The following is a 25,051-nucleotide window of genomic DNA, read 5'->3' as shown; positions in this document are numbered from 1 at the left end:
AGAGAAATATATCCTGTAGCCAAGTGCCATAGCAGAAATTTAGAAGACTTTAAATCCCAATTTCTAGCCACCTTGGCATATTTCCATTTTTATTCTGCATTTCCCCTGGCATATGTCCTCATCCTTGTTTCTCAAACCTACTGCTCTGGAATGTGTGAGATGTGTGAGAAGTGTGAGAACATATTGACAAGAGCTTAGGGTCTGGAGTCATCAGAACAGTTTCAACTCTCGGCTTTGTTATTAAACTAGCCAGAGGAACATTCCAAGAAATTTAATGTTTCATCATCCCTGAATAGCAGGGAGCAAGTAGGAATTTGTATTTCTTGAAGTTAGGCAGGTAAGACACTGCAAATAAAACATTTTATAAATGTCTACTCCACAGCATGTTCTTAGTCCTTAACCTCTGCTTAAATAAGTGTTTAACTGCTTACTGAGTAACAGATGTGCACAAAGAAAAAAGAGCCCAGGGATGTGGTCTAACAAGAATAATAAGAGTAGGCACAAATCCTCACATCATGGATGGATGTGGCAAGCTAGTATGAGGAAAAGGATCCCTAGGCACAGGTCAAAGAGTTAGAGACACCTCCCCCCTCTTCCATTTTTGGGAGTACCACAAAAACACCAAGCTATGCAACTATAATGTATATGCAGAGTCTGTGTTTGTTGCTTTGTTTTCTATGAGCCCCTATGACCCCTGCTTAGTTGATTCTGCAGGCCATGTTCTTATGGTGTTCTTGACCCCTCTGGCTTCTACAATCCTTGCCCCTCTTCTGTATGTTTCCCCTGGCTCTGCCTAGGGTTAGGCCATGGGTCTCTGTATCTGCTCCCATCAATTGTTTCATGAAACCTCGTGATGACAACTGAGCTAGGCGCCAATCTATGAGTAGAGCAGAATATCACTAGGAATCATTTCATTAACTTTTTTTTTTTGTCAGTTGTGTTTGCTTCTGAGTGAATGCCTGGGCCTCTAGGCTCTTTGCTTCTGGTTCCTGGTCATCCACGCAGTGTCAGGATGGGATCCCTCTCCAGGAGTGGGTGACAAGTTGAACTAGTTAGAGGTTGGCCACTGTAAGAAGTTCTGAGCCACCGTTGCCCCAGCACGTCTTGCAGGCAGGACAGATTGTAGGTTGAAGATTTTGTGGCTGGGTTGATGTCCCAGTCCCACTGCTAGGAGCCTCTCCTGCTTATAAAAGATGGCCAGTGCAGGTTCCATATCCCCCGTTACTAGAAGACTTTGCTAGTGTCACTATCATAGGTTCCAGGGAGTTTCCACTGCACCAGGTTTCCACATCACTCCCATGTGCCCCCCACCACCCAGAAAGTTCCACTTATCTCCTTGAGTACTCTTTCCCTCCATCTCTCCCACCCAACTTGCTGTCTCCTCTTCCCATTCCCCCTCCACACCTACAAAATCTATTTCTTCCTTTTTATTTATTTTCTCTCAAAATATTACCTCCCAAGTGCAATTTCCCCTCCTTCTCCTCCCCCCATGTCTCCCTACTTCTCCTTTCCTCCATATCTGCCCTCTCCATACCTCCCCTCAGTAAAGAGCAGGCCTCCCAGGGACATCTACCAAATATGGAATAACAAGCCACAATAAGACCAGACACATATTCTCACATCAAGGGTGGCTGAGGTAAAACCCAATAGGAGTAAAAGAGTTCCAAAGGCAGGCAGGCAGGCAAAAAAAAGTCAGAGCTAGCTCACAAGAACACTGAGCTACACAACCATGACATAACTTATATGTAGAGGACCTTGGTCAGGCCCATACAGGCTCTCTGATCTCTGTGAACTGACTTGAGTCCTGGTCAATTGATTCTTTGGGTTGTGTTTTTGTGGTGACCATGATCCCTCTAGCTCCTCCAATCCTTCCTCCCTTCCTCCTCCACAGGACTCCCCAGAAATGCCTAGTATTTGGCTGCGGGACTCTGTATCAGCTGTTGGATAAAGTCTCTCTGATGACAATTATGCTAGGCTCCAGTTCCAGGACATCCTGCAGGCATGACAAACTGCAGGTCGGAGGTTTTATGGTTAGGATGGTGTCCCAATCCTTCTTCCTGAGGCCTTGTCTGATTGTAGAGGGTGGCTGGTTAAGGCTCCTCTATTACTAGGAGGTTTAGCTAGTGTCACCCTCATAGATTTCATGCAGTTTCCTTTTCCCTAGTTTTCTACCTCACTCTTGAAATGCCCTCAATTGCAGTCTTCTCTTCCAGGGAGAGGATTTCCCTCCACCTTTCCATGTGATTGCCCCATTCTCATCGACACCTACCCCTAGTCCACCCATGAAATCTATTCTACTTCCCCCTTTTAGGAAGATCCTTGCATCTCCCTTATGCCCTCTTTGTTACTCAGCCTCTCTGAGTCTGTGGACCGTAGCATGATTGCCTTTTAGTTAACAGCTATTGTTCAGTTATAAGTGAGTACATACCATGTTTGTTTTTCTGGGTTACCTTACTCAGGGTGAACTTTTCTATTTCCACTCATTTGCCTGCAAATTTCATGATGTCATTGTTTATAGGGCTGTGGCCCATATATTGAACAGTGTGGGACGATTGTCTGAAAATACTGGATATGGACACTGAAGTGTGGAGCAGTACGGAACTTTCAGATATTGTTCTGTGTAGGATGTCTGCGGTTCCTTAGGGTGTACACCATAGACACCTGGGATTGAGTTGAAAATCTTAAAGATCTTTGTGAGTCATTTATTATTATTTTTTTATTGCAGAGCTGTTTTTCTGATCCATCATTAAGTCATGTAGTTACTAGTATATCATTTGTCTTTTTTCATTCTCAGTTTAATATCTATTTATTTATTAATTTATCGGTTTGTTTCACTTTGTCAATAAAGTGTAGTAAAAAGGTCCTTGAAACTGGGAACATAGATTTATCTAGTCATATCTCAGCTCCTTTTCATATATCTCTAGTCATTTCTCACAAGGTTCTTCTTAGAGTTAAATCTTTACAGAGGCAGAAGTATTAAAATTGGTCTCCATCCAAAAGTGTTGAGATAGGTTTTGCTCCATGGAAATCTTTTTCTGGGCAGTCACATAAAATATAGAATGAGTAAAAAATTTAAATCTCGATGCATAATATATATGAATGGTACTTACCCTGATACATTATCAATTGCTTACATGAATCTAAAATGTCATCAGATTTTTTATACCTTCTGGCTCTGTTGTTGCTAAGGTTACTCCATCTTCAGATCTTGACATAAATTCCCATACAAATGTCAAGATGGCTTTCTGATACTTTTCTGGGAACACCCGTATGTTCTCAAAGACTTTCTCTTCTTCATATACATGTAGCCAGGTTGAGCAGGTAATGTCCAGAGGACAGCTTGCATAATGGTAGATTAGAGATAGTTACTGACTCCCTTTTTTTCCTCTTCATTTTCATTGACCTTGAAGTTTTTGTCGTGAACTTACATATTTGAACTTTTGTACAGTAGGAAAAGAATCAAAGGTAAGAATTTTTTGGGGCTGATTAATGACTTTAAGTGTGATATCATGGAAGGGACAAGAGGTGGGTAGAAGGACATTTATCTGGCTTTTGTTTTCATGTACTTGGGACAGTCATTTTCCTTAGAGCTGTTTATCTTTTCATATCTCAAACTGAGGCTTGAGCCTACATGACTGTCCCTTGCTTACTTTTTCTACACAGGTTTTGTGTGTAATCTTGATTTTAAAGAAAGATAGCGTTGGACTACTTTTCCACATGTTTAATTTATAAACAGGATATCCTAGGATTCTTTAGTTTAACTTAAAAATCAAAGATTTTATTCAAAATCATGCAGTACAGTTTACGTGTGGGTTTGGTGCATTGATGAATAAGGAACTACTAGTTTGAGAAAAGAGTTGGAAAAATGAGACAGGTCATTTTAATATTTTAATATGGTGTAAATACTAAGGGTGGTGGAAGTGGAGGGAGTACAGTCTAAGTAAGATTGGAGGGTCAAGGTCAAGAGAAGAGCTACTTCCAAGATCAGCTTTAGCAGCTTTAACTGTAAGTCTTGTAAGACTTGGATTGAATCCTTGAAATTTTCATAACGACTTTTTTGATACTTTGTTCTGTCATCAGGGCTTGTGCAGAAAAAAAAATATCTCTGTATTTTTTCTTTTTATATTTTCAAAGGAAAATTTTAAGCAAAGAACTCAAAAAATTTAAGCAAAGAACACAGTTTGTCCATTAACTAAGGCAACACTAATCTTATTTATCCTCTCATCCACTTCTCTCTCCCCACAATAATTATTGGTTAAGTTTGTGTTTGTTGAAATGCAACAATGCCCTCCACAACTCCACAAGTATTCTCCAAATAATGCTCAACTTATGATGGTTGAACTTGAAGTTTTTGACTTTTGGATTGGATAGGTACACTACTTTGAATTTCCCAGTTATCCATATGTATTTTGATACTGTCTCATATAGTAGAAAGAGAAATCTATGTAATCTCAAAGGTAAACAGTTTTCTTTGTAGTGTGCTGTGGTACTAAGGTGTTATATTAATGGGTTTGGTGTAACTAATAGGTTATGTTTGAATGTGTTCTGTCTCCCAACTGTTAGGAACCTAGTCCCCAGTGTTGAGAAGTCATGGGCCTAGTGTAAAGATGTTTGATCACTGTGGGTCCTGCCCTCTGCAAAGTTTAAAGTAATACCATGGTATTCCAGTACTTTCTGAAAGATGGGTTATTATAAAAGGATAGTCTGGAATCTCCCTATTTTTTTCTTCCAACTTACAACTTAATCTACCCCTCTTATATGCACTCCAACTTGATGCCCTCATAGGCTGAATAAATGGGACTGACTGATAATATCTTTACCTTAAAATCATGTGAGCTTGTTGTGTAAACTCCTTCTGAGGAGACATAAACAAACATCTACTTACTTCATAAAGGATTATAGAAACAAATTTACTCATGTAGCCTGTGAATCAAGGAGCTTAACTGGAGTTACAGGAGCGCACCTTTTGAGTGTCTATAGCAACCCAGGAGAAAATATCATTCTCATCAACTGCTAACTGTCTACATATCCTTGGGAAGAGAAGGGACCTGTGATATCCTCCTTTTCATGGAGGAAAACTAATGGGCCAAATCTTGTGCAGGTCTCAGATGGCATGAAGGTCACACCATCCCCAAGAGAGAGCAGCCCACAAGGGACTACTAGCTGCTTTTCTTTGTTTCAATGGAAAACAGATTATTTAGATAAAAATAAACACAATATGTATCATCTGCAAGAAACTGCCTCTGACATACTCTGATTGGCCTGCTCTTTGATCACCTCCCCCTAAGAGGGAGCAGCCTTACCAGGCCACAGAAGATGACAATGCAGCCACTCCTGATGAGATCTGATAGACTAAGATCAGAAGGAAGGAGAGGAGGACCTCTCCTATCAGTGGATTTGGGGGAGGGGCATGCATGAAGAAGGGGGTGGGAGGGTGGGAAGGGGAGGGGAGGAGGGAGGGGCTTATGGGGGAATACAAAGTGAATAAAGTGTAATTAATAAAAAAAATTGAATGATTTTTGTGTTAATTCAATAGTAGTCTCACTCTATTTCCATTAAACCCTAACTATCTGGACAGATTGGGTCTGAGGTTGAATTTCTTCTTGGAAGGATACTTTATCTACATCTTGTTTGTTTGTATCTCTCTTATGTCCTGACAACTCTTGATTTACATTTTCACAAATTAAGGATTTGTAAAGTTCTGCATTTTACCATTTTGTCTCATATTTATTAGTTGAAATATTCTTATAAAAGAAATTTTCTCTCATTAGCTATCTGGGTACATTCCTTCCTAATGGTTTATCTCGGGGTTTTCAAAATTGAGGTTGAAAAATTCTGGACAGTCTGCTGATATCTTCTTATAATTGTGGGTGGCAGATATCTACAGGTTTTGTCATAATAACCTATCTCTGTATTAGCATCTCAACAATTATTAAGGAATGTCATATAGGCATATCTAGTTCATTTAGATGGATTCTTATGTTCTTGGAGTACAACCAGTTATCTGTGCTACAGGTGACATTTGTATTAAGCACCATTATAGGGGCAATTTGTATTGCTTTAATTAACATGGTTCTGGTCTTCTCTAGGTGAACACATAGTTAAGACTTTCTGGGTATACCTTCTGTCTCATACACAGAAAACACTACTTAACAGCCGACCTCATGAACCTCTGGCTCTTAGTACCTTTCAGCTCTTACAATTTTCCACATGAGCCTTAGGTGTAGGGATTGTGTTGTAGTGCATCAGTTAGGGGTGGGCGGTGTAGGACAGGTAGGTGTTCTCTGCATGTTGATCAGTTGTCGACTTCTGTTATTATCTCCATGTGCTGCAGAAGAAGCTTGTTTGATGAGGGGGGAGTGCTACACTTATGTGTTGATATAAGAGTAGTTATTTAAAATGCAGGTGGAAATTATACTGGCTTAGCAAAGAGGAAGCAGTAGGCTCCCTTCTAGAGTGTATGTCGTCACCAGCCCCAGGTAGTTGGCTGGGTTTACAGTACCCAACATGAATTTATTCCTATTGAGTGGCCATTAAGTCCAATTAGATGGCTTTTGGCTACTCCCAAGATATACATGCCATTACTATACCTTTGGGGATATCGTGCCCTGCTTGTCATTGTTTTGGTTTGAAGGTTTTAGAGGTGTGTAGGATTATTGATTGCTTTTCTCCCTTGGCAGCCTGCATAGCACCTTTCAGTAGTATTAAAACTCAAATCCAGGGAGCGATTTTTCAAATAAGTTTCAGTTCCATTTCTCCAAGTCCTCTATCTGGAGTGTGTGGTGTCTTCAGTGATATGAGGAATCTTGGAGGCAACCAAGGACAGTGGCAACAGCCTACATTGTTTAGGGGGTCTCTTGGACTCTCCTCACCAACAGCTCAATGGGAAGTTTCCCATACCTGAAACTGGAGATTTGTTAAGTAGTCTATTGTTGGCACAACAGTCTCTGGATTCTTGGAGTGCATTGTCACCTCAAGTGTCATAACTTAAATTATTTGTGCATGTGTACATATGCACTTATGTATAGGAAACGTATTTCTTTAAGTCAACAGAAACTAATATGCTCTCTCCTATGGATTTTTGAATCAGCCTAGGTATTTTTTTGTTCCTCTTCCTCAGTTTTAGTCTTTTTACTTCATCCCTAGAAAAAAAAAATACCCCTTCTTTTCCACTTCCCTCTTCATAGCACCTGTGTTCAACTATCCATCTCTTTAGAGCCCTTTATTTCCCTCATGGTTTCTTTTAATTTCCTTGTTTCTGTGATTACTCTAGTTTGTGTACTTGTGGTTCTCTGCTGGATAACGTGGAAGTCAGTCATCTCTGGATAGCCAACTATTTGCATTCAGCCTATGATAATAAACTCCCTTTTCTCGGTGACGCTTTAAAAGTCTCCCCTGATCAAGCTGATCTCAGGTTTTGCAAGGAACATCATGTATCCATCAGGTCAGATTGCAGGCCAGACTCTTTCCTGATAAGGAAACTGCTCTAGCAAGCATCTAGCAATTCCTACAAACGCCCCACTCTTTAACGATCTTAGTGCAGCAGTAACCTTCAATTATATTTAGAGGCCCCTCCCCCCCACACACATAGGATAATTAAGTGCTTTATTTTCCATCTCGTGATAGGACCATTGAATGTGTCTGATGCCCTGACCCAGGTGAGTCAAACACATTTCTGAAATCCCTCCCTCTGCCCTTGATTTCACATGAATAAAGGTTCTCAATTTCTCACTTCAAGACCATCTGAGAGTCATCACTTATCCTCTGCAGGGTTGTTTCTCGTTGGGCCTCCTCACCTCCCTCCTCTTGCTGAGCTTGACCAAGAGCTTTAATACTTTGTTTTTGCCATAGGCTTTGGAACACCCAACCTTCCATCACCGCAGGTGACATGCTAAAAGAGCTAAACTGTAACACTCTGTAGACAGCCTTTTGCACACCCTAGGCTAGTGTACTCGGGCCTCCCCCTAAGGAGCTCTAGGTGTTCCTGAGAGAAACACAACTCCTGTTCTTGGTCTGGAAGCCATACTCCAGGATCCCAGCAGAGATCAATGCCCCTGCCGACTGGAGAACCAAGGTATACTCATGTACCAAGATTCATAGCTAGGATCCACAAATAAGAGAAAATACATGGAATTTGCAGTTCCAGGTTTGGCTTATCTCAACCAGTGTCTTCCAGCTCCACTTTTCTACAATATCATTATGTAATTTTTATAGCTTAATACTATTCCACTATATATAGGTAGCACATTTGCATTATCAGGCATCAATTGAATAACATTCAGGTTGTTTCCACTTTCTGGCTATTGTGGCTAGAATACCAACCAGATAGCTGAACAAGCATTTGTGGAGCAGGATGTTGAGTCTGTTGGGCCAAAGAATGTCATAGATAGGACAAATGATAGATTTATTTTCGGCCTATCTTACAGGCTCTGCAACTGAGGCTAGGCCTTTGGGTTGGGGATAGCATTGGTAGGTATGATTCCAGGGATTCACCAGGCTATGTAAGCGCACAAATATGCATCCTGGGCTAGGTCTGGAAGTTGGATATTTGCCAGATATGTTCGTGTTTGAGGACGTGCTGGATTGAGATGGTGCACTAGGTTCAAGCCTGGAGGTTGGGAAAGTTGAGGTTGGGACTTACGGTGAGCTTGTCCACAGAAGATGTGTGACCTGAGGTAGGTCTGGGGATGGGGATGGGGGAAATGAAGGCATGCTAGGGTCTAGGGAGCTCATCAGACTGGACCAAAGGATAGGATATGCAACTTGGCTAGCCCTGGAGTTTAGATGTGGCAGGGGCAGGGTGTGATCTAGCAGGATATAATTTTTGGTTATTTTTTAATTAGCTCTTCAAGGGGTCCTAGATAGGGCAGCTGACCTTGAAGATCATACAACACAGTTCTGTTGGCTACAGTAATTTGGAATCCAAGACCTTAAATAGAGTATTTCTTCTATTCTTGTCATCTTTCACCCTGTATTGACAACTTTAAAATATCTTAGTTTTATGAATGTCTCAAGGAAGTTTCACTTTGTATTTCATTGATATCTAAGGATGTTGAACATTAAAAACTTTTCTCAGACATTTGTATTTCTTTTCTTGAGAACGCTCTGTTTAGTTTTATTTTCCAGTTTTACACTGGGATGTTTGTTCACTTGTTAAATTTTTTGAGCTGTGTATTTTAGATATTAACTCTTTGTCAGATGTATAGTTGATATTTTAATATTATTATTATTCTGTAAGCTACCTTTTCACTTTAGTGATGATATTCTCTGCTGTACAGAAACTTTTTAATTTTATAAGGTCCAACTTATTATTTGTCTTAATGTCTATGTGATTGGGCTCCTGTAGAGAAAACCATTTCTTGAACTAACTGGTTCAAGCCTATTCCCTGCTTTCTGTTTCTAAGATAAGATATCAAGTCTTATGTTGAGGTCCTTTATTCACATGGAGTTGAGTTCTGTGAAGGGTGAAAGATAGAGATCTATTTTCAGCCTTTTAAAAACTATCTAGTATGATCAGCATTATTTGTCAAAGATGTCTTCTCCACTGTATATTATTGTCTTCATTGTCAAAAATCAAGTAGTAGCAGGAATATGGATGTATATTTGAGTCTTCAATTACATACCATTGGCCAATGAACCACTTTTTAAAATGCCAGCACAATGGTGTTTTTACTACAATAATTCTGTGATATGACTTGAAATTGGAAATGATGAAACATACAGATGTTTGTGGTTGTTGTTGTTCAGAATTGTTTCAGCTATCCTGGAGCACTTATATGTCCATGTCTTGTCTTTTCAATTTCCGTGAAGAAGTGTATCAGAATTTTCATGGTGAATATGTAGGTTGCTTTTGGTAGGATAACCACTATCCAAACTGCAACAGTATTTTGACACTTGAATTTTCCATCCAACTTAATTCACACAAAAAAGTCTCTCCATGAGAGTGGGGAAGCACATGAGCCCCAGCCCTAGTTGTAGAATTATTTATAGTTATGAGCATTAGGTGAAGGAGAGCTGGTGTTCATTAGTTGGTGTGTCTTGGTGTGTTGGCTCTGGTGAATGGCCCATGCATTTATGGGCTTCACTATCTGGACTCAATTATGTATTTTTAAAAAGGAACATAAAGTTGTCAAGAGGATGTAGGTGTGTCTGGAAGAATTTGAACCGGGGTTTAGGAGTGAATATAATCAAAATGCACTAACTACATATATGAAATTTTCAAATAATAAATTAAAATTGTATTAAAAATATAAAATACTTAAAATTAAGAATCAATACATATTGGAAAATATACTTATTTACTTAAATAAATTCTGGTCATACTAGAGCCTGCACATGAATGTTAATTGCAGTTTTTTCATAATTATCAAATAAAACTTTGTGTACATGTTAGAGTGTATTATTCATTGATTTATCTATTGGTGAATATTAAGATTGTGGTTTTATTTTCAACACTCGGTGTAGCAATGTCATTTTTTTTTTACGTATACGCACGAGAAGAAGACATATGTAACACATTTCTAGAGCATGTATTATAAACAGAATTGCAGTGCTGTAGGCTGTGTGGACCCTCAACTATTCCACTACCTGTCAAATCATTTGGGAAAGAAATGATGCCAACTTATACTCATATTATATTTATTAAGAAGTAGTGCTTAGAGAAGCCAAAAGACAGGGCCCAGCCATTCCTCAGAGTTAGGATGAGAACCTATCCTCAGTACTGTGAGACAAACTGAATCTGAAACTTAGATGGTTTGTGTGATTTATGGGTACACTGAAAGGAGAATATGGGATCTTTATTGCAGATATGATACTGGCAGTATTTGGGTCAACTTCACGCTTTTTCCCCCCAGAGTTTCCCTTTAAATCTCAGAGGAATAACCCACGGGGGTCTGCCCTGAACTGAGGGAGCCTACTTTTCTGACCAGAGGATATTCTGAAGTCCTCTTTCATAATTGTGCTTAGCTCTAACCTAATGTTAAACCCATAGAATGATTCTAGAATGTGTCATCACTGTTCTACTGATGGCACAGTATATTTGAACAAAGGTTGATACACAAAATGAAAAGACAATCACACTCTTCAAGGCCATTTTCCTTTGGAACTCTGAGGCAGTATGTTTCTAATCCTCCGTGTTGCAATCAGGCCAAAGTTGTCAATGCGACAGAGAGTGCTGAGGGAATCATGCAGACTTCCGTGACTCAGCCTGGAAGTGACATGTGGCAGTTCCTTCCCTAGTCAGCTGGCCAGAACTAAAACCATGGTTCCAGTCCACCTGCAGGAGTGGCTGAGAAACTGTGGAAGAACACACCAATGTTTAATGAATGCTAATAGTCTCACACACTTGGTCCTTGATACTTGGAAATCATATATATGGGAGAAGTTCATAGGCAACTTTGTATCATTTCAAACTCTAAACAACTGCTTGTTTAGAGCAGTTTCAAGGTTTCATATTACTTTCATTTACTCTTAAAAAGCAAGTGTTGATGAAGTGAATACTGTCTCTTAACAAAATCCTGATGTTAAAACCAACAAAAGTTTGCTTAATAGTTGTGAGATCTGGGGGATTCATTAAATTCCTGTAAACTCATACCTCAATTGCAAATGGAATACTAATCTCTTATCCATGGGTATGCTTTGCAAGATGGGCCAGAGATGGCATTAAAACCTCTTTTCACACTGTGCATTATCGTGTCAAAAGTGAGTTTTAATTTTTTATTTACATAGTTGAGACTATAATATGATATATTATGTGCTAATAGCCATAAGAAGATAATCTGCTGTTTGGGGATTTGAAATGATATGGTGATATTTTAGAAATGAAATGTCTATTACCTGTATATTTGTATCTTTGAAGGTCAGTGGGGATTTCCCAGGTCATGCCCTTCCTGGACTCCTATTCTTTATTGTGGCTTTTTGGTGGAGTATGAAGAGTATTCTGAAGTTTGTTTGTAAACATCAAAAGAGAGCTTCCTTCCTTATTACCAAAAATTTTTTCACTCGAGCAGAAATTTTGGAGGGAATTGTGATTATTGGCATGGTACTAACAGGTGAGCTGGCTTACTGTGTTTTATTTTCTCCATTTTGGTGTTTTTATGTGCACAAAATTTTTTTCTTTATAAAACCAAGGAACTCCAAAGCTGAATGTTTTATTAAATATTTACTAAATTTTCTAATTAGAATTTCTATATAATGTAACTTGTTTAGAAGTTGGTATTTCAGGTTTATACAAAGGCCTATTTCTTTTAAAAATTTTTATTACAATTTATTCACTTTGTATCCCAGCTGTAGCCCTCTCTCTAGTTTTTCCATTAAGTTTTTTTTTTGTGTGTGTGTGTTTTATTCATGAAAAGAGGTCTTTGATATAACTCATACTGTTTCCAAAGAGAAGAACTTATCTACAAACTTAAATATGTTGGTAAGTAAGCCAGCATCTCTGAGGAAGTTCAAGTGCTTGTGCAACTGATTGTACCATACACCATATTAACTGGGGATCTTGTTTATCATTAGCTAGAGGAAAGTAAATCTTAATTTTTGTTTTGAACTCAGGAACTAAGGGCAATCCTTTACCTAGTGGCTCCCAAAAGGACTAATAGTTGGGAAATGAACAGTCAACCTCTATATAACAGTCTCATAAACCTCAGACATTAGGTTGGAATAGACACTTCAGCATTTGTTTATACTAAATATGGTCATCTCGGTGAGCATTTGAACCTTAAAGTCTAAAGTGGCTGGGCAATGGTGGCACATTACTTTAATTCTGTTCCTAGCGAGGCAGAGGCAGGCAGATATCTTTGAGTTCAATGCCAGCCTGGTATAGAGAACAGAGTTACAGGACATCCAGGGCTACACAAGAAAAACCCTGGCTTGAAACAAACCAAACAGCTAACTAACCAACCAACCACAACAACGAAAAGAAAGTCTAAAGTGTTCCTACGAAGCTGTTAGGGAACCACCTGGAGAAGAAGTGATGTTTGAAGAGGACAGTAGATTGAAATAAATAATGGTCATATCTTCCTGCATGTATATTTTAGGTCAAATATGTAGAAGGTTTCTAAAACTGTGGTATGATTTTCCTACAGGAATAATTGGACTGTTTTCTGTGCTTAAAAATGGAGGTCAGTATTCAGATAAAGAATACCGGCTGATTAAAATCCTGCACTGGCATCATGTCGTCATGTACACCTTCTTTGCATTGCTAGGTGTGACCAAGATCTTATGTTTCACCATTAGTTCACTTCCAGTCTCTTTGGTCAAGTTAATGTTGTCAAATGCCTTCTTTGTGGAGGGTAAGTATGTCGGGGTTGTGGTTTCTCTCCCCCTTTTTCCTGTGCTTGTCTCTAATGTTAAGCATCTGGGTAACAGTAACCCTGTATAATAAAATACCTTTACTTTCTTAGTGCAGTATTGATTGACAAGACAAAGTATCTGGGCCATATTACAATATTTGGAGTCAGGCATGGTGGCAACATGCCCTTAATCCCAGCACTCAGAGAAGCAGAAGCAGGCAGATTTCTGTGAGTTTGATCAGGGATTTTGGTGACAGGATAGCCAAGTCTACAGAGAAACCCTGTCTCAAAAAAGAAAGGAAGAAAGAAAGAGAAGAAAGAAAAGAAAAGCAACAACAACAAAAAATTTGGGTATCCTCTATAGGATGCTGAAGAGTTTTCTTTTTTACTGTTCATTCTGTAACATTGGGCAGATAACAACCATTTGATGTTATTAGTGTTTTGCATCTGTCCTGAAAGAACCTTATTTATTAGCAATTATCTTTTTTATATTTTTAACAATGAAAATTAAACCTAGAGTAATGATATTCACTTATAAGTGGATACTAGACATATAATATAGAATAAACTAACTAAAATCTGTACACCTAAAGAAGCTAAGCAAGAAGGAGGACTCTGGGTAAGATGATCAATCCTCACTCAGAGAGACAAATGGGACAGACATTGGAAGAAGAAGAAAACAGAAAAACAGGACAGGTGCCTACCACAGAAGGCCTCTGAAAGACTCTACCCAGCAGTGTTTGAAAGCAGATGCTGAGACTCATAACCAAACTTTGGGCAGACTGCAAGGAATCTTATGAAAGAAGGGAGAGATAGTAAGACCTGGAGAGGACAGGAGCTCTACAAGGACAGCAACAGAACCAAAAAATCTGGACACAGGGGTCTTTTCTGAAACTGATACTCCAACCAAAGACCATTCATGGATGTAACATAGAACCCCCCCTGCTCAGATGTAGCACATGGCAGCTCAGTATCCAAGTGGGTTCCCTAGTAATGGGAACAGGGACTGTATCTGACATGAACTTAGTGGCTGGCTCTTTGACCACCCCCAACCCTGAGGGAGGAGCAGCTTTACCAGGCCACAGAAGAGGACAATGCAGTCAGTCCTGATGAGACCTGATAAGCTAGAGTCAGATGGAAGGGGAGGAGGACCTCCCCTATCAGTGGACTTGGAGAGAGGCATGGGAAGAGATGAGGGAGAGGAGGTGGGATTGGGAGGGAATAAAGGAAGGAGGCTACAGCTGGGGTACAAAGTGAATAAACTGTAATAAAAAAGAAAAATTTAATTATAAAAAGCCCAGAGTAATGAAAACATGAATCCTTAAATGGGTAGCTAGCTGTTAATATATTCTGTCACCTGACAACTAGCTTTTAAATCACCAATACAATAGTAAAACTATATATGTACAAAATTTGTATGTATAATGCCAGTATGCACAAAGTCTGCAAAATTCAATCACATTAGCATTGGAAGTCCTAATTTTGAGAGAGTAGTGAAAAAGAAATCATCTGTTTTGTTCACGTGTCTTCTAAAATTGCTTTGGTGGGTAAGGAAAGCTCTCTAATGAAGAGGTGAGGTAGTAGATTGGTTATGGAACTCTGAATGCTACAAGTGGCTAGGAGGCTGCTCTCCTCCTGTCTGAAGAAAATGGTTCCTGCCTGTTGCTCCTTGAGGACCAAGGCCAGAAAAAAAAAAAAAAAAAAGAATGAATTGAGATAACTAATAGCCTGGTTCCATGTCTTAATGAACATTCTTGTCGTCTAGCTTAATGACAAGTTTAAGGTGAAATTGGAGTATGCTTATGTAAGAAGACAATGCACTTGGAGGCTACTTGCAGATAGTATTGCCACTCTTACTGAGATGTGCTTTATGATGTGTTCCCTTGTTCGTTTAGGACATGGACGCCCATAAGGCAAGGCTTTGGCTTCAACTTACTCAACTGCATATTCATACGAATTGTAGCTCCCTGCCCTGCCATGTTTGTTATTTATCAGCTTGCATAATAATGCTTTTAAAAATCAGTTAGTTGAAAATTTTATGTTAGGAAAGAAAATAAAGGTTGGAGAAGGAAAGGGAAGGTTGAATTTCAAGAATTCCATTCTAAATAGGCAGTGATAACTGAAAAAAAAAAATCATCAAACTGCATTGCTGGGAGACTCAGTGGGGACCTCTTTTTTCATTTTTAATTTTTTTATTAATTACAGTTTATTCACTTTTTATCCCAGCTGTAGCCCCTTCCTTGTTCCCTCCCAATCCCACCCACTCTCTCTCTTCTCCTCCTTTGCCCCTTCCCCAGTCCACTGATAGTGGAGGTCTTCCTCCCCTTCCCTCTGACCCTAGACTATCAGGTTTCATCAGGACTTTCTGCTTTTTCTGTGGCCTGGTCAGGCTGTTCCCGCCTCAGGGGGAGGTGAACAAAGAGCCAGCCACTGAGTTCATGTCAGAGACAGTCCCTATTCCTATGACTAAGAACCCACCTGGACACTGAATTGCCATGGGCTACATCTGTGCCGGGGTTCTAGGTTATTTCCATGCATGGTCCTGGGTAACCAAAAAGTCTGGGCACAGGAGTCTTTCCTGAGATTGGGACCTCTTCTTTTAATCAGCTGTATTGGTGTGTGAAATTATGTATATAGAAAAGGAAGGAAGGTGTAAGAGAAAAATGTTGAATTTTTTATTTGAAAAACAAATACAACTTTTTTTTTTTTCTACCCTATTAGCTTTCATTTTCTTCAACCACAATCATGGCCGGATGTTGGTGGAGAGCTTTGCGCATCAACTAGTGAGCTTTGCTGGACTTTTGGCAGGACTGGTTGCCTTTCTAGAATTCCTCTCCACAGAGAACAATGTGGCTCTGGAGCTCATGAGGTCAAGTCTTATGATGCTACAGGGGATGTGGTTTCTTCAGGTGAGTTGAGTTTTCCAGCTCTATCCTGTCTGTACGCGCGGCCTCTCCTCCTACTTAAAGAGGTAGTTTCCAACAGACTTCCAATAGATGTTCCTATGACATGCTCCCTACAGTGAAACTGTCGGTCTTTAAGCGGTTATGTTGTTAAGGGACGCAGGGTTTCTGGTGGGAACTGTGGAAGAGCAGCTGAGAAGGAGGTAGGATGTGCCTGTTGTCACACATCTGACTATCCACTATGTAGAAACTCTAAGTTGATGACATTAGTCATTATCTGTTCTTGATGCTAAGAGCTTATGGCCTAACTCCAGAAATATAAGAAAGGCAGGAAAGTGCAGAGCCTGTTTTTTTTTTAATTGCAAAACAAGAATATTTTGCTATTTTAATGAAAAAAAATTCTTTTTTAAATTATTTTTATTAAGTACAGTTTATTCACTTTGTATCTCCCTGTAGCACCCTCCCTCTTCCCCACCCCTGTCCCTTTCCCAGTCCTCTGATAAGGGAGGTCCTCCACCCCTTCCCTCTGATTCAAGTCTATCAGGTCTCATCAGGAGTAGCTGCATTGTCTTCTTCTGTGGCCTGGTAAGGCTGCTTCCCCTTCGGGGTGAGGTGGTCAGGCCAATCAGTTCATGTCAGAGACAGTCCCTGTCCCCATTATTATGGAGGCCACTTGGACACTGAACTGCCTAGGCTACCTCCGTGCAGGGGTTCCAGGCCATCTCCATGAGTGGTCCTTGGCTAGAATATCAGTTTCAGAAAAGACCCCTGTGCCCAGACTTTTTGGATCTGTTGCTGTCCTTGTGGAGCTCCTGTCCTCTCCAGGTCTTACTATCTCCCACTTCTTTCATACGATTCCCTGAACTCTGCCCAAAGTTTGGCTATGAGTCTCAGCATATGCCTCGATACCCTGCAGGGTAGAGCCTTTCAGAGGCCCTCTTTGGTAGGCTCCTATCCTGATCCCTGTTTTCTCCTTCCTCCAATGTTGAAAAAACATTTTTTGAGAGATTGTTCTACTAGGTGTCACAGGTTGGCCTTGAACTCTGAATCCTAAAATCCAAGGCCTCAGGATCTCTTTGCTGGGCTTACAGGTATATGCCAAGTTTATCGTTTACTAGATTCTTATGAACACATTTCTTTCTGTTTATGACAATTAGCAGTTAGGTATTATCATCTCTACCCTATTAGTAGCAAGATTCAAGAAGATTAAGTTATGTTGCAAGGCTTTTACAATAATGGAACTAGGCAATTCTTTTCTAATTGTTTTTCATATAAACTTAGCTGACAGACATGCATCCATATTAGTGGAGACAATGCCACCACATGTAGAATATTAAGGGAACACAAGGAAAAATCCTGGATGAGTAGAGACCAAGAGGTAGATATTCTTTTCTTTCCATTAGTTTATTTATTCACTTGACATCCTGATTTCAGCCCCTCTTCCCTGTTCTCCCATTCCCATCCTCAAACCTCTCCTCTCTTTTCCTTTTCCTCAGAGAAAGGGAGGCCCCAAAGGGGTACCAACCTGTCCTGGCCCATCATGTTGTAGCATTCTCTTCCACTGAGGCCAGACAAGGCAGCCCAGCCGGGGGAAGAGATCCAAAGGCAGGCAACAAAGGCAGAGACAGCCCCTACTCCCATTGTTAGGGGACTCACATGAAGACCAAGTTGCACATCTGCTACATATGGGTAGGGGGTCTAGGTCCAGCTCATGCATGCTTTTCTTAGTTGGTGGTTCAGTCTCTGTGAGCCCCCATGGGCCCAGGTTAGTTTACTCTGTAGGTCTTCTTGTTGTGTCTTTGCCCCCTCCAGCTCCCTCAGTTCTTCCCCCATCTCTTCCACAAGACTCTCCAAGCACCACCTAATGTTTTACTGTGGGTCTCCGCATCTGTTTCCATCAGCTGCTGGATGAAGCCTCTTAGAAGACAGTTATGCTAGGCCCTTGTCTGCAAGCATAGCAGAGTATTTTTAATAGTGCCAGTGGTTGGCTTTTTCCCATGGCGTTGGTGTCAAGTTGGGCCCGTCATTGGTTGGCTATTTCTTCCATTTCTGCTCTATATTTATCTCTGCACATCTTATAGGCAGGGAAAATTTTGGGTCAAATGGTTTGAGGGTGTGTTGGTGTCCTCTCCCTCTATTGAAAGTCATGCCTGGCTCTAGGAGGTAGCCACATCAGGCTCCATATCCCTGCTGATGGGAGTCTCAGCTAGGGTCACCCTGTTGTGGACATTTTGTTTTATGATATGTGAACATGTTTTTGTTTTTCCTGTTAGCACTGCTTTCATTGTGTCCCATAAGTTTGGGTATGTTGTGCCTTTGTTTTCCCCAAATTCTAGAAAGTCGTCTATTTCTTTCTTTCTTTCCTGACCCAGCTGCCGTTGAGTAGAGATTTGTTCAGTTTTCATGAATTTGTAGGTTTTCTGTTGCTTCTGATGCTGTTGAAGGCCAGCTTTAATCCATGGTGGTCTGATAAGAGGCAAGGTGTTATTTCAGTTTTCTTGTTTCTGTTGAGACTTGTTTTGTGATTATATGGTCAATTTTGGAGACAGTTCTGTGAGGTGCTGAGAAGAAGGTATATTCTTTTGTGTTTTGGTGAAATGTTCTCTAGATATTTGTTCAGTCTACTTGATTCAGAACATCTGTAAGTTTCATTATTTCTCTGTTTAGATTCGTTCTTGATACCCTGTCCTTTGGTGAGAGTGGAGTGTTAGAGTCTCCCACTTTAGTGTATGGGTTTCAATGTGTGATTTAAGCTTTAGTCATGTTTCTTTTACAGATGTGGGTGCTCTTATATTTGTGTCAGATGTTTAGAATTGAGATGTCATATTGATGAAGAAATGTCCTTCCCCATCTCTTTTGATTAATTTTGGTTGAAAGTCTATTTTATTAGATATTAGATTGGCTACTCCAGCTTGCTTCTTGGGTCCATTTGCTTAGAATACCTTTATCCAGCCCTTTATTATGAGGTAATATGTATCTCTTTTGATGAGGTATGCTTTTTTTGTATACAGGAGGTAGATGGATTCTGTTTCACACCCATTCTTTCTGTTAGCCTGTTACTTTTTAATTGGGAAATTGAGTCCATCAGTATTGAGAGATTAATGGCCAATAACTGTTAAATTCCTGTTACATTGATGTTGGTGGTGGTAGTGTATGTGTATGTGTGTGTGTGTTTTCCTTCTTTTGGTTTTGCTGGTGTAAAGGTACTTTTTTTCTCATGTTTTCATGGGTGTAGTTATCCTCCTTAGGTTGGAGTTTTCTTTCTAGGATCTTCTGTAGGGCTGGATTTGTGGATAGATACTGTTTACATTTTTTTTTCATGGAGTATCTTGTTTTCTCCATTTATGGTGATTAAAAGTTATGCTGGGTGTTGTAATCTGAGCTGACATCTGTGTTCCCTTAGAGCCTCCTGTAAGACATCTCTTCAGGCTTTCCTGGCTTTTAGAGTGTTGTTGAGAAGTTGAGTGTAATTCTGATATCTGCCTTTATACGTTATTTGGCCTTTTCCCTTTCGAACTTTTAATATTCTTTGTTCTATGTATTTAGTGTTTTGATTATTATGCGATAGGAAGATTTTCTTTTCTGGTATAATCAATTAGGTGTTCCGTAGGTCTTGTATACTTTTAGTCATCTCTTTAAATTGGGAAAATTTTTTTTCTATTATTTTGTTGAAAATATTTTCTGGGCCTTTGAGAAGGGAATCTTCTCTTTCTTCTATTCTTATTATTCTTATATTTGTTCTTTTCATGGTGTCACAGATTTCTTGGATGTTTTGTGTCAGTCACTTTTTGGATTTAGTATTTTCTGTGACCAATGTATCAATTTCTTTAGTCATATCTGACACCTGAGATTCTTTCTTTCATTTCTTGTATTCTGTTGGTGATGCTTGTGTCTGTAATTTCTGTTTTCTTTCTTAGGATTTCTACCTCCAAGATTCCCTCAGTTTGTGTTTCCTTTTATTGCTCTATTTCTATCTTCATGTCTAAAACAGTTTTTTTTTCATTTCCTTCACCTGTTTGATTCTATTTTTCTGTATTCCTTTAAAGTATTTCATTTCCTCTTTAAAGATACCATTTTTATAAGTTTTGATTTAAGCTCATCTTCTTGTTCTTCAGCTCTGTTAAGATTTCCAGTGTTTGCTATATTAGGGTAACTAGGGTCTTGGTGGTGCCCTGACTGTTGTTGATTGTGGTTTTGCTCTGGCCTTTAGCGATCTGGTTGTCCCTTATGTTGGTTTGATGTTTCTGATGCAGGCAGGATTTCTTGGCAGGCAGATATAGCGTTGGCCCTGACAATAGGGCTCAGGAAACAGTCTGCTGGTTTGTTCATGCTCTTTCAAGTGTTTATGTTTCACATGAGTTACAAGAAAGCATTTTCAGGTGACGGGAAGAACAGTATCATGGTCAACTGAATAGAAAATATGTGTTTTAGGCATAAGAAATTAACATGTCTTCATGGGACAAACTTCCTTCTTGGCTGTGATTGTTCAAACTGCTGAGATGACTCATGCTAACCCAGTTGTTCAGTCCACCATCCTTCCATATTGACCAATAAAGAGAGACTATATGCTGAGAGAGACTGTAGTAGCAAAAGCCAGGCACTTCTGCTCTGGAGTACTGTCTGGGTCATTCAGAAGTTTTTACCTTTATCAAAATTATTGACATTTCGAGTTCCAGCCTTATAACAGGAGGGATAATGAAACCTCCTTTATGAGGCTATTTTTTTTTAAGACTAAAGATTATTTCAAAGTGATTATGCATACATAAAGATAAACTGGTTTGCATATGGTGTGTATCACTTGATCATATATACGAACAAAACAACAGCCTACAGACTGGGAAAGGATCTTCACCAACCCTTTATCTGACAGAGGGCTAATATCCAGAATATATAGAGAACTCAAGAATTTATACAGCATCAAATCAGGTAATCCAATTAAAAAATGGGATACAGACTGAAAAGAAAGTTCTCAATAGAAGAATATTGAATGGCAGAAAAACACTTACAGAAATGCTCAACATCCTTAATCACTAGAGAGATACAAATCAAAGCAACCCTGAGATTTCACCTTACACCTATCAGAATAGCTAAGATAAAAAACTAAAGTGATAGCACATGCTGGAGACGATGTGGAGAAAGGGGAGTCCTCCTCCATTGCTGGTGGGAATGTAAACTGGTACAACCACTTTGGAAATCTATCTGGTGCTTTCTCAGGAAATTAGGAATAGTGCTACCTCAAGATCCAGCTATACCACTCCTATATATATATATAGGCATATACCCAAAATATGATCATATATATGAAATAAAAGTTGTAGTTCTCATTCCTATTAAAGGGAATCTATACATGGGGACCACCTGATTAAAGCAAAAAAGAAATCTTAGTTTCTACCGACTAAGACTATCTGAAATTTAAGGGAGAAATTAAATTAAGGCTTTAGACTACACAGGCCAATTACATATTTTTTTTGTAAAATTTCATTATTTGTGAAATGAAGAAAACATAATTAAAGAGATATATAATACATTCAAAAGAGGTAATTGAAAGGAACTTGAAGGCATTGAAATGGATGCACGGCCAGCTTACCCTAGCATTTGTATAATTAACTATGGTGTTATCAAGATTTCTATATTTCATTTTTCTCTAGGGATCTGAAATCAGTTGATCTATCATCTATCATTTTTATTGGGATAAAGTTCATATAACGTACATTTTTCAAGGATAGAATTCAGCAGCATTTATTCTTAATGTCATACGTTACTACCTCTAATGATCCCCCAAACATTCTTATCACCACAAAGAAAACCCTATACCCAATTAGCAGTTTTTAGCCTTTGTTTTGTCTCTCAGGCTTTTCCAACCACTAATATATTTTCTAACCCCACCTATTATAGATATTTTATATCAAAAAGGACAACACATAACCTACTCTTTGTGCTCATTTTCACTCAACATATTTTCAAGTTTCATTTACATTATTGACTATATTAATATTTTTCTTTTTTTATCTTTGGCTAGTCATCGTGCTGCCATGAACATTTATTTGCACCTTGTCGTTTGAACACAGAGGCATTCCTAAGTAGTAGAATGCCAGGTCATATGGTCATTCAAAATCTTACTTTTTGAGAAACTGTCAATCTGTTTCCATCTTAACAGTTTCATTTTACAGGTTTATGGATTCCAATTGCTTTGCACCCTCACCAATATTTACTATTTTCTATTTACTATTATGATTGCCTTTCTAGTGAGTAGCAGGTACCCCACTGCCAGTTCGATTTACTTTTCTCTGACTAGCAATGATGTTGCTCCTCTTCCTTGTGTTTATTGACAATTTGCATATTACAGAACAATTTTCTCTATACATGAGAATTTCATTTATGCATACAATGAATGATGATTCTATAATTCATCATATAATTCTCCCATTTTATTTTTCATCCTCTAAATAACTTGCCAACCCATCTCTCTACCAACTTTCCATCTTCTCTTTGTTGAAGCCTAAGTCAAATTAGCGATTCCCACATGTATACTGTGTGGGATCATTCACTACAAATGAGGAATCTACCAGTGGCCATACCCTCTAAAGAGAATGACTCTCCCCTCTCCAATAGCTATCAACTCTCAGTAGCTCCTTGGGAGAAGTCAGGATGTGAAGAGAACCTCATCCATTTATACCAGAATGCTTCTTGGCTTTATTTTGTGGCTGTTTCTAGACATATAACCACATCTTCCTTGAGTGTCTGAGTGGCACAGCCATGTCCTATTCAGAAAACATCACTGAACAACATTCTTCTGTATCTACTGGCTCTTGTATTCCTTCTATCCCCTCTTCGGAGAAGTTCCCTGAGCCTTGGAACTGATCCAATCAGGAGATTAATAAGAATGGCAATTTTAAGGATCAACAGTCCTTTGAGATAGTTTAGAAATATGACTAAATAAATATTGTCTATATTACTAAAATAGGTACAGAAATATCATTTATCTGTGCTGGTCTCTGACACTGGCAATCATCTAATTACAAGCACTTTGAATAACTGTGTCTCATTTTTCACTTGTCATTTTTGTTTTTGTTTTGTTTTAAAACACAGCTTGCTTTTATCCTGTTTCCCAAAGATAGAGCTCATGCATGGGACCTGGAAGATCACAGTAATGTATCACTTCTTGCCGTGTACTTTGGTTTTTATTATGCAGTGACCTATGTCATCATTGGAATTAATTTCGTTCTTATTACCTGGTAAGTTAATGACTTGCATTCATCGGGTATGATCAAGACTCAACTGAGTTAATCTTAAGATTCAAATCCTTTTTATGAATGCATTTTCTTTTTTAATATAATTTCTATTTTTTATATTAATTATAGGTTATTTACTTTGTATCCCAGCCGTAGCTTCCTCCCTCATTTCCTCCCAATCCCACCTTCCCTCTCTCATCTCCTCCCAGCCCCTTTCCAAGTCCACTGGTAGGGGACATCCTCCTCTCCTTCCATCTGACCCTAGCTTATCAGGTATTTTCAGGACTGGCTGCAATGTCCTCCCCTGTGACATAGCAAGGATGCTTCTCCCTCGTGGTGGGGAGGTCAAAGAGCCAGCCATTGAGTTCATATCACTAATAGTCCTTGTTCCACTTACTAGAGAACCCACTTGGATACTAAGCTAGCATGGGCTACATCAGAGCAGGGGTTCTAGGTTATATCTATATATGGTCCTTGGTTGGAGAAACAGTCTCAAAAAAGACCCCCGTGCCCAGATATATTTGGTCCTTGTGGAGCTCCTGTCCCCTCTAGGTCATACTAATTCCCCCTTCTTTCATATGATTCCCTGCACTCTGCCCGAGGTTTGGTTATGAGTTCAGCAGCTGCTTTGATACACTACTAGTCTTTCAGATTACCCTCTGTGGCAGGCTCCTGTCCTGTTATGTGTTTTCTCCTACTTCCAATGTCCACCCCATTTGTCTTTCTAAGTGAGGATTGATCATCTTACCCCGGGGCCTCTTTCTTATTTATCTTCTTTAGGTGTACAGATTTTAATATGTTTATTCTATCTTATAGGTCTAGTACTCACTTATAAGTGAGTATATACTATGTGTGTCTTTCTTTGGAGGAAAAGGCAATTTCTTGTAATATAAGAAGATGTATTGGTCTAAATGGAGAAATTCCACTAATGTCATTTTCATCTGGGTTTGCCACAGATTATAGGCTTTTCTTTTTGTATTAGAAATTATTGAAATTATGTTCTGATGAAATAAATTTGAAAGCCCCCATTTTATCTGCATACTTATACCTTAGTTTAATCTACACAAGTTTTAAATAGCTCAAAAATAATTAGAAATTATTTTCCTTTTGGGGTTATATTCACAGTTTTACAAATAATCTGGAGTGTCTTTCATTCTAGATTCAAATTGCTTTAAGGTTTAATTTTAAGGATCATCTAACCAGAGTTGGTACTCTTTTTCTTTCAGGCTCGTTAAGTGGAGGCTTAGCAAGTCCTGCCTCTCAGACGTTCAACTTCTAAAATATCACGAACAGCAAGAAGAACCAGAAGATGATATGTGATTTTTGTGCCCAATTACTTTAATTCTCCAAGAGGAAAAGTTCACCAGAAGTCATCCTGAACTTTCTAAGGAGTAATAGGGATGTTCCCCAGTGTGTATACTTTACAAAGCTATGAGACTGGGTAAGAAGACTGTGGCAGTATTTGTGAGAGAAAACTACCACAGCACTGAACGCCACCGTATACCTACCCCATTAAAGCATGTGAAGGGTTAACACATGAAAGACCTCTCTTGACATACTAGTAGCCATCATCCATATAGGGTAAAGATTTTTCTGGTGTGGTCCCTGTGTGGAAGTCCGCACCCAT

At 39.2% G+C, this 25,051-nt stretch overlaps 1 protein-coding gene across 1 annotated transcript; it reads left to right on the top strand.

Moving 5' to 3' along the window:
* Positions 1-11,655: 11,655 nt before the first annotated feature.
* LOC129666188 (transmembrane protein 45A-like) lies at positions 11,656-24,775 on the top strand. Its single transcript, XM_055593246.1, has 6 exons — positions 11,656-11,700; positions 11,858-12,050; positions 13,083-13,289; positions 16,011-16,198; positions 23,282-23,427; positions 24,651-24,775. Exons 1-6 carry the CDS (start codon positions 11,656-11,658, stop codon positions 24,742-24,744), a joined length of 873 nt encoding a protein of 290 aa, XP_055449221.1. The 3' UTR covers positions 24,745-24,775.
* Positions 24,776-25,051: the final 276 nt, after the last annotated feature.

The sequence above is a fragment of the Psammomys obesus genome, unplaced genomic scaffold (genome assembly GCF_907164565.1).
Source record: "Psammomys obesus unplaced genomic scaffold, mPsaObe1.curated_primary_1811, whole genome shotgun sequence".
In the NCBI taxonomy this organism is placed as follows: domain Eukaryota; kingdom Metazoa; phylum Chordata; class Mammalia; order Rodentia; family Muridae; genus Psammomys; species Psammomys obesus.
The sequence above is the reverse complement of the archived record's forward strand: the minus strand, read 5'-3'. Positions and strand labels throughout refer to the sequence as shown.